The sequence below is a fragment of the Meleagris gallopavo genome, chromosome 9 (assembly GCF_000146605.3).
Source record: "Meleagris gallopavo isolate NT-WF06-2002-E0010 breed Aviagen turkey brand Nicholas breeding stock chromosome 9, Turkey_5.1, whole genome shotgun sequence".
Taxonomy (NCBI): domain Eukaryota; kingdom Metazoa; phylum Chordata; class Aves; order Galliformes; family Phasianidae; genus Meleagris; species Meleagris gallopavo.
Window position 1 is genome coordinate 5861206 of NC_015019.2, and position 11258 is coordinate 5872463.

Here is an 11258-nt window from a genome sequence, read left to right on the forward strand (position 1 = left end):
AAAGAAAAAAAGAAAGAAAAAAGACAAATGGTGTCACTTCTATGTAACATTTCCAAATAACAGACATATGTTTTAACATAATGGATGCTGTCAGTCCTTTAGTTATCACTACCTAGCTTGTGCATAATGCTTTATTAAGCAAAATTTAGACCAATCCTACTTCTCTTTTAACTTAAAGACACGTTATCTTATGCATTATTGATAACATCCTCAGCACGTAGACAATCAGCTGCTGGTAAACGACTGCTGTTTCACTGCTAAAATACTTGTAAGACTTTCCTGAAGTAGAAAGAGGTCACTTTCTTGATTTACACTATGTATATGAAAAACTCTATGAAACTGAATGCCATAAAGTTGCATGTTGTAGTACTGCACCTACTGTGTTGCCTTCTATTTTTATGATGCATTGAATCCTTATGATACACTGGAATACATATGCCCCATACTACAAGGCTACACATAAGTAAATAAACAACAAAGATGAAAAAAGTCATGCAGAGAAAGAAGGAGCTGCAACATTAAAAAGCAGAACTCTTCTTCTACTAAATAATCCTCTTTGTGTATCGTTCTTGTTTTATGCATCCCTATCACTTTCACTCCCTCCAAGCTTACAGGGTGCTTTTGAAGCCCTAGATTTCATGGAGTATTATGAAAAATTGGGCAGAAAGTATTTTTTTTTTTAATGTATTTAAGTCTCCCTTAGCATTTCAGAAATAGAGGTCAAAGAACCACAATATGATTGATGAATGTCTCTTTTCCTGTTCTGATCTGCATTACAACCCAAAAGTAAAATATAGCTTAGACCCAGCAGATAGGTGGGCATTTTGTTCACGTCTCCCAGACTTTAAGCTAACAGATTTCACCATCACAAGGTGAGAAGCTCATTATTTTATGCAAAAGACTTGCATTACAGTAAAACATTTCTGACTTACACAAAGTGTAGGAGGTTAAATGTACATTCAGGCTCTCAAGTGTTTAAGTTTAAAAGCAGCATATTAATGCAAAAGGTATTCTCTCTAGTTCTGTTACATTTAGATTTATTAGACTAAACCTAGACCTGATATCAGAGCATGCAAATTCTAAATGATTACCTGGTTCCAACTTCTACATTATGATCAACAGTATAATTACTCAGTAAATTTAAATTATACATCAATGTAATTTAAACCACTACATTTAATATGCCACACACAAAGTTATCTTCAATGTCAGATGCAAGGAAGCAGAGCAATAGTAGCAACCAGAAGACTGAAGTACCAGGTTTAATTTCATTTCTTCCAAAACCCTTAAAAAAAAAAAAGCTCATGCAAAATAAGTAAATTAGCTTCTCTTGGTTCACACTCAGCCATAGAAGGCCAAACCTTGTCTAAAGCACACACCGTAATTATCTTTACGTGCCTTATATTACAGATGCCCATCTATTGGTATATTGTTGGTTCTGCATTAAATTTATTTTCTGAATCAAAGATCTGTGAACACTCTTTGACCAAACTAATATACTTCAAGTTGGTCTGAAAAATTTAATGAACAGTAAATATGATTGTAATACATACAGCATTAGCTCACAGGATAACAGAATCACAGGATGGCTTTGGGTTGGAAGGAACTTTAAAAGATCATTTAGTTCATTAGAATATTTTATGTGTAGAAAAATAACTACTCAACTTTCATTAAAAAGTTGGCAGAATTTATTAAAAAGATCCTTCAATACTTCATAGATGTTTATGCAGCCTTCCACATTTTCTGCTGAGTGTGTCATTCTACCTGCTAATTACCGCAACTGCTATAAAACACCTTATTTTTGGAATATCAAATATACAATTCAAAGAGACATGAACTAAGGAAGCTCTGAAACACACTGTTGAGATTTTTAACTCCTCACACAGTATACTTGTTCTGATCTCACCGCCACATCTCAATCAAAGCTGTGGAGTGATTAACTGGAAACTGGACAAGGTATTGCATTTTTAGTCAGCCTTCATTAAAATTCATATATAAGAGGATTCAATAGAAGTTTCAGATTTGATCCACAATTCTTGCCAAGATACTTCACATATTACCAGTTATCGCTTTACTTTTTTTTAATACTTCCTATACTAATTTGCAATCCTTCACCAGCTCCTAGACCAATTTTCTATTTCAACAGAGTTCCTCTGAAACAGAGAAACCATTTCAGCTTGGAGATGAAGACAAAGCATTTCCATTTGCTACCACTGCTAGTGTCTTTTGTAATATGATCCTTAAGATGAGTTTACTGTCATTTTGGTCAATATTATGCTTCTCTACTGCTTCCTGACAATTCTTATCTAAATCTCCAAAAGAGATCGTGACATGCGTATCTGCCACAATTAAATGCAAAGTAATTTTCTTTCTTATTTATAGCTCATATCATTAAAGTTCACAAAAATATATAGATAAGCGATCATTCTTTTGTTAGCCGGAGAAGCAATAAAAGCTCCAACTGAGCCAGAACAACAGGACGTTTTGGTTTTGAACTAACTGCTGCTAAAATATCATATTGTAAAAGTGAAATTTGTTTTGTCTATTGTAACCCATCAAAAGTTTTTAAAATTGTTCTTGCAATTATGAGCGCTACAGACAGATCATGATAGAAAACGTGGCAGTGCTTTGCTGAGAGATTATGAACCATGAGTGACAACTGTACACAAATTCAGAGCTCTTACATAAGAATGGGACTTTACATATGAATGGGAATTACATATTTAAACTCGATTGCCTTTGCTTCAGTAGATCTTCTTGGACTTCCTGTTGCGGGGCAGTTATTTATGTGACTTGACTAACTCTGGAGAACAGACTATAGAAAGCACTCAACTTGCAATCATAACGGATCTCAGTGCCTGCATCCAAAACATGGCCTACCCTCCTGCCTATTTGATTTCTTCAGTTCACATTCATGGCAACTATTCTGAAGTGAAAAACTTCAAGATCCCCTGGGAACATGTTCTTGTTTCTCAAGTGTTTCCTTTGATTTGTTCGCACTGACTAGGTGAAGATTACTAAGGGGATGCCCACATACTTTACTTTTTTTCTCGTTTTTTTCATGTTTGGGCCCTTAATAAGAGAGTCTGGTTAAATACCATGTTAGGTAATGCATACTGCCTATCTATCTTCTTTTCCAGGTGGTTTCAAAATTATAGTTCTAATCAAATCTTGCACTATAACGTACTAATTTGAATTTTAGTACTTCTAATGAGTCACATTTCAACAGCAGAACCACCAAAACGGTTCACTGCTCTTTTACAAGTCAAATGTACATTCTGTACAAACTTTGAAACAAAAGACTTTTTACTCAGAATTAATATCAGAATTCTAAATTGCAAGATATTCACTTAAAAAAGTCAATTCTCAACATCTTTTGGCAAATGTGTCTGGTGTTTTCACATATTTGCAGTTTATTCTTTTGCTATAATCATTTTGCAATCATTCTGTAAGCATAATAATTATCTTCAGGAAGCAGTTTTTCTCAGCATTTCCCACTATAATACGATTGCATGACTGTTACTTACTTTTTAATTAAGAGGAGAGCAATTTAGGACAGTATGGCTGATAAATAAGCCTATATCTCATGTCAGTTTACACAAGTCAAATTCTCACTTACATACCAATTAAGCTTATTTATAATAATCTGACCTCAAGCTTACGTAAAGTTAGAGTGGGAAAAATGTACTTTATTGTACTGTTAAGTTAATAACAAATGGTTTTGACAAGCACACACTTTCACTTTCAGAAAATGTTATAGTGGCCAAGGTCTATCTGAGCAGGAATATACTTAATTGAAATGGATCAGCAGTATTCCCTTGGATTCATTCTGAATGGACTTTTGCCCCTTGTGAAGGATAATTTTCACAAGCACACACACACAAAAAGGCTTTAGAGTATATTGGTTAAATCATTGATAGGAAGACATTGCCTCTATACGGGAAGGAAAAGACTGCATAGCTACAAAATATGCAAGAAAGAGTGCCAAATGATACCTAAACCAATTAAAAATATCTATAACTAAATCACATGGCTGTTTAAAAGGTTACAGTATAAGTAACTTTTAATTGAAATAATTAGCAGATACACAAGACACAGCACACACTCCTCAGTTCTTTTATAATCAGAAAATCACTCTAAAAAATGATGAACAAAACTGAAATTATCAGGACAAAACCAGTCTTGGGACTACATCTGGAGAGAGGTGGATTTCTTACATATTCCTGTCCTTTTTTTTTTTATTGTTTTTCAGCTATTTTAATTTAAATTGTGATCTCCTTCAATTAATATGTAAAATAGCCCAATATCTACTACTTCTTCGACAAACTTTGTACTCATCAATATCTCAAAAAGTTTCAGATTTCATTGCCAGGACAAGAAATGACCAACGTTGGTCACAAATTTATTTTGGAATGACAATTACAAAAGCAAATACTGAACAAAGGGACCTCTCTGCAACAGTTAACAAAATACTCACCTAAACACTGAAAACAGGTACAATGGACAGGACATAATTGCCCATCATACTGCCTTTACAGAAAAACTCACAAAAGCTACCTTAAACCTAAGATACTGCACTGTCTAAACCAGCTCATTTGTATGGATATTCATCCCTATTAATACCAAATCCACTGACTTCAACTGAAGAAGCAACTGTCATTAGAACTGAATTCAAAAAAGATCATAGGTTTTAGAGAGGTTTAATGTTTATCTTTGATTAACTAAGAACCCACTTAACATTTCTATATCCATTACTATGACTATAAGAAATAATATATGTTCATATAATTAAGTTTTCTTGAAGCAAAGATGAAATGGATACACGCTGGATAAGTTCCTGTTCATTTTATTTTGGAAGGTATATGCACAATTTGTCACCTATCAGTCTATTTTGAGTTTTGTATAAAATGCCTATATTTAGATACGTGCATATCTTTTAAGATGTAGAATCACTTCAGCTTGTATAACGTTGTCCAGTATAAATCACTTTAAATCTTATATATAGCTGAGAGATTTTCTATAATTTTACGTTTCTCTTTACACATTTTGGAATGTTTAGCAGGATTTGCAGCAATCAGTTGACATGGCATTTATAAGGCACCTCAATTAGACTAGGTACTCCACAAAGCAGAAAGCACTAGATAGCTGAGCAGCTTGGTCTTTGCAATGTTGTCAATTCAAGCTAGGAATTACACAGGACAGTTCTTGATCCTGGCCACACTGAAGTTTTCTGTCTCTCACACCAAGAAAAACAATTAATTTTGATCTGGATGCTTCAGGGGCCACAAGAAAAAAAGCTGCATCTGCATTACAAGCTAAGAGCAAGAGAGTGCTTATAGAACCATACCACAAAAAATGGAAAACATAGAAAACATACTACTCTGACCTGAAATACATTTTTTTTTTATAATTCTTGAACAAACAGCTAAAGAAATAAACTGATACACAGTTAGGTTAAAACACCCTTTGGGTGAAAAATCACCTCTTCAAAACGACAGCTTGAGAGGACATCTGCCTCCTTCCTTTAAGTCTTTTGCATCACATTTGCCTAGGGAAATTTGTGATTATTTATACAAGCAGGAATGAAGATACAGACGTAAGTTTATCACGGAAAATTAGATAATTGATAAAAAATTAACAGTATCAATATCCTGGAAACTAATGGAGATAGAGCTATCATCCCACTCCATTCCTCCTACCATGGAAATAGAGATGTTATATGCAAACCAGATATTTCCATATACCTCTTGTTAAATATTGGGAAAAAAAACACACCTATTTTATAAGTATTAAAATAACTTTGTCACCAAAGCATTGGAAAGTTAATGAAGAACTAAAACAAAATTAAGCTTCAGTTTTATGTATTGATAAAAAAGGATTTCAATGATGAAAAGCAACACATACTATCAGCATCCCAAGGCATCTATGTTGCTCACCTCCTAAAAATTAACAGATGTAGTCAGATATGTTCTCACTGACTGAGCTGAAGCAACTTAAAAAGGTGTAGTCTTGGTCAGATAGCTACAGCTCCTAAACACAGACCAATTAAGTGACAACACTGTCCTGGTAGGCTCCTCATTCTTTTCAACAGCAAGTAAAATATACTAACACACAGTATCTTCAGTGGTAGTTAAAACTAATCACTCTCAAGGAATCAAATGCCTTCAAGTATTGGTAGAGGAAAGAGCGATTAAGGTATTTTTAGGATTTTCTCACTTCTTGGTACCACATCTACAAGATCAACATTTCTACAACAGATGTCTGTACAGGCCACCTTACATGCACATTCAAACCACAGACTGAAGATTAAGCTGAATCAAAATAGACATTCTAGAGGACCGTGGCTGCCAAACAGGATGGGTTGGTTGGTGGCTTAACATTCCTTAAGAGCTGCCAACACAAGTCAGATTTTCACTTGCGATGGGAAATTTACTGATTTGCCTGAAATAATGACATTCAAATCACACATGACAACATAAGGTGTAGCATAAGTATTACATGTGTTTCTGCACTACTGCATTATCAGCAATTGAAATGGTTACCAGAACCTTGGCCTTCCTTAACTTAGACTGTGTACAACTCCATAGCAATCCTTCAAAGTGTTCAAAGTGAGCCTGTTTACCTAGTCCAGTGCACTTGTCAGACTGTGCAATATATAAAAAGGACAAGTTGTAGTTATGAACACTGCATTTTACAGCTTGAACTGATCAGCAGCTTCACAGCAGGGCACAGACTCATATAAACAGAACTGCAGCCTAAAGTAATCTCGTGTACAAGACAACCTACAGTTTTAATATAGCTCTGCTTTTGTTCTAGAGTCAGAGACACAACGTGGTGGAAATCTGCAAACTACAACTATCAGGGCCTCCTCATTGCTCCTGCTTTCTTATTTTTTTCCTTTGTAGCCTCACAAAATACAATTTCCTCACAGCTCACAAGCTCAACACCTGGCTTTTTATCATGCTGAAATGCCACTCTGTACTTAGTCTCTGAGCTCAATCAGATTTTCTAGCTCATAACAGGACTGTTGGGAGAACATCCACTGTAACACAGAGCCTTCAAGCTCAAAAAGAAATACGTTAATTGCCACAATATCTTGATTATAAAGATGTTTACAGAATGAGATTAACAACAAAGCAAGTAAGATGCTACTTCTTGGAAAGAAATCCATATGAAAAAAAATCAATTAACCGCAACAAAGGAAAACAAGCCAATAATTCACAGTAAAATGGCTCGAAAGGAACATTACACATTAAATGACAAACGGTAGAACCGTAAGATCAAGTAGGCCAAAATAAAACACAGTTTTCACTGAAAAAGTTAACCTTTCTTTCCTGCTTACAAAACAGACAGGAAGTATTTTTCTCACCTGGAACAGTCTTCAGTTTGTTACTCCCCTCTTTTTCTTTTAAAAAATCGCTGTACTAAAAACGATGCCTTACCTTTGTTCATATCAAGCAGCCGTTGCTTCTTTTTCTGTCTCTCCAGCCTCTCTTGCTCAGCCTTTTCTCTTGCCAATTTGGCTCTCTTCATTTTTTCTTCCAGTTCTCTTCTTTTGTTGTTTTCTTTTAACGCCTCCTGCATTAAATAAAATGAACATAGGATTCTAAATTCCAAGGAAGACTAGACAAAATAGCAAAAATAGCCTTGCTCTCACAGGTATTCTATTCTTGTCCTGTAGGTGAAAAAATAAAAACTAAAAATTCCAAGCATGGTCAGAAATCTTCAAGAGAACACGATTTACCACATTATTTATACATATTAACATTATTATATAATCAAAAGTATAAAAAATGAAATAGCTTTGCATTTTGGGTGAAAAATTCCAGAAAATTTACAGCATCAACATGGTTTTGTTTGGTTGGCTAGTTTGGTTTTAAGTCTCATTTAAATCAGTATCTTCATTTTAGGAGGAGTGAAGATGCCACTTCAAGAGTTCACTGTGATACAGTTCCATACAGAGCTATTTAATAAAGGGATACTGCTTTGCTGAGATGGTGGAAACCACAATTACCACTAATATTAATCTACACATGCACATGAAAACTGGATTAAGAACTGTATTTGTTGTACCTGACATCCTGAAAAACATCTTGTCCTCCAGAAAAAAAAAAAAAAGATAATTAGGGCTGAAAAAATAAGAATGTTTTATCCCTTTTCATTTTGGACAGTTCTATCTCTACACATTCAATTACACTGAAGAGAGATTTCATTTTACTGAAACTTCACAGATTGCAATGAAAGTAAACGTCCACAATCTTCAAAGAGAAAGCAGTTAAGAGATGTCATGTCTGAACTAGTAGTATCCCACTAGCCATTGGCAGATTATGATTAATTTGTAGATTCTACCACATTTTTTTAACAGGAAGACTACTACAGAATGAACTACACAACCTCTAAGTTTATTATACTACCTTGTGTCAAGCTCGAAGCGTGCCAGCTTAGAGAAGATTACATGAAAGTATAAGTTTCATAAATAAAAAATATACACAGTTTATATGATATAATAGCTACCAATGGCTATTATAACATAATAACAAGCCATTCGAATCAGATGAATCCCAGAAGAGCATCACACTAACAAGTCTCTACGACTCTTGATCCTTATGCTGACAATTTCAAAACTAACAGAGCAATAGAGTACTGCACTCATATAGTATTGGATACATTTTTATAACAACATTACCAACTTAGTCTAGGAAAAAAATATATATATGCATATATATCATAAGTCTTAACCACCCTAGGCCTTGCTGTAGTACTCCTGCAGCTTTTCAACAAATTTAGCATTTCTGGTTAGGACTAAGAGGATTCTTTTCTGCCATCTACTTTTCAACCTCCTACTCACCCCTCAGTTTTATGCTGCATTCTTTCAAATGGACTCTTTTCCTTTCCTCTATATGTCTTTAAAGTGAATACTTTGAAACAAGAAAAGGATGTGTTATTTGACAAATCACCATTGTCTAGTGAAAGTAAAACCTTTCCTTCATAAGATTATCACAGAAACAAAGTACCTAGAATGTACTTCTTATTACTCACAATCAGCCAGTCTAACTCATGTTTTATATCTGCTATGTCATTTACTACTGTATTTAGTGGGTTGGATAAATTGATGAAATATTCCCAAGAACATATCACCAGATGTTTTGTACATGTATAAGTGCTGAAAGTAAAATACATATTCACCTTTATTTGTAAGCACCCCTTATATTTGAATTAAGAAATTTGATCATGCTTTTTCGAAGCTGGTTGAAGATGACCCTAAATAAAGGTAAAGAGAACTTGGACTCAGAAGCATGGTGTTGTCTACATAATTTGCTCTGCCTGAGTTAAAAGAAATTCTTTGTTTCTCTTATGTTTCTTTCCACATGGTTATTCTTCACCTTTGTGTAGCTTTGAATATTTCCTTATTTACTCTTTATCATTTTCTAGTCCTTCAAATTGTGGACTAGTATGATGATTTTGAATATAAATGTAAAATAATTCTGTACATGCCATGCAATTCAGGCTTTACCATTCTAGAAATTAACCATGTTGCACAATTAAAATGGGGTAATTTTTTTGTATGTTTTATACAGCAGAAAAAAATGCATAGAACATATATATGCAGATTTTGAGGCTAGTAGTTTTAAACACCTACAACAAATTAGTTCTACAAAACTTATGTGTGCAGTAACATTAAAAAGAATATGCTGATATTATAAAATAGGAAGTAAAAATGTGACAAAAAAATGAGAATTATAAAACTTCTTCAGAGCTCAGTCTTTGAGATAAAAGTAAAGTGCATGAGTTCCAAAAAGACATCCACTCTCTTACATCCACCTGCTTTTACACAAGATGTAATCTAATCAACTAATTGCCATTCATCCTGCAAAGTCGCAGGAGATAATACTCCTATTTATTTTTATGTATAAAAATGCCACTTTAAATTGAGTTTCTACACCATTTTAACAGCATAACACGAAGCATCCACAGAAATTCATTTTTTATGCCTTAAGAAATTTTCTTGCAGATAGCAAAATTTAGCAGCAAAAAAATACTTCAATTACCGTATCTAACAGTCTTCCTCAACAACTTTAATCTTTTATACCTTATCCTTGTTTTTATACACCTATCATAACCTAGAGAGATCTTGCTTCCCAAAAAGTCATAAGCTAGTTGTCAGGGATAAAAACTCCTTTTATTTGCTACAAAGCTACAAATAAAAATCACTTAAGAAAAGTTGGCCCAACAGTTCACCTAACGAATAACAATGAGACAAGCACGTTTTAACCAGTGTTTATGTTCCTCCTCAACTAATCAGGGTAGCACAAAATAACAGTAGGATAATACAGCTGTGCTTTCTCTAATCCCACTGTTATGGCAATAGAGAGTAAAACGTCACAAGAACTCAATTTTTACAAAATGTTTGACTGGATACGCACTGGTCCACTTGTTCTGACTGCTGCACAAAGGACAAATCAAGAGAGCTGGAACGTGTTAGGATCAAACTATTATTTAAAAGCTCCATTTATTTCCAAGAAAAGAAATAATCATTTTCATCAGCTTTGCAGGAAATAGGGCCTGGAGGGGCCCAGAGGAGGACACATACAGTAGAATTACAGATAACATGGCTAAGTACATGTCTAAGAAACTAGTATTTGGGAATTAATGTGCAATATAATCTGTAGTTTAAGTCCTTCTGGAAATAACACATAGTGAAAAGCAACTTCATCTGAAGAATTCTTTAACTTAATTCGCTTTAAGGGTTTTTGGTTTTTTTTTGCTTTACATTAAAAACACCACTGACATTAATAACTCATGGTTCCCACTCCAGAACAACTTTATGTTTGCTGGTTTTAAACGAATCTTTGATGAATATACACTTTTTTTTAATGCGCATTAGAAACATGTATCACAGTCAAGGAATGTTCAAATTAAAAAGAAGTGTATTTATAGTATATTCCCACCAATAGGAAAACAAAAGAATTTGGATGGTCCATTATCATAGTACCCAACAGTTCAACTAACAAATAACAATGAGACAAGCACAAAAAAAACTTCACTTATGGTGTTTTCTTGCTTGTGTGATTTCTCAGCTGTTGTCTCCTAAATAGTTATTTATTCACAACAGAAATGCAATTCGTACTTTCAAACTAAGACAAATATATTGGAGACCATCTAAAAAAAAATTTCGTATAAAATTTCCCCCAGATTCAAACTTGAGTGCATAGCATGTACTTGAGCATATAGCACATACAGAAAGGCTTGTTGTTGTT

The 11258-nt window shown here is 34.1% G+C and overlaps 1 protein-coding gene across 3 annotated transcripts in view; it reads right to left on the bottom strand.

The window, feature by feature from the left end:
• Nucleotides 1-11258, bottom strand: part of DIAPH2 (diaphanous related formin 2) — a 153720-nt gene that overhangs the window by 34227 nt on the left and 108235 nt on the right. For all 3 annotated transcript variants that reach the window (XM_019618162.2, XM_010715233.3, XM_019618161.2), the window contains one exon: nt 7443-7578. In XM_019618162.2, the coding sequence (XP_019473707.1) occupies nt 7443-7578 (136 nt within the window). The remainder of the gene's footprint in view (nt 1-7442; nt 7579-11258) is intronic.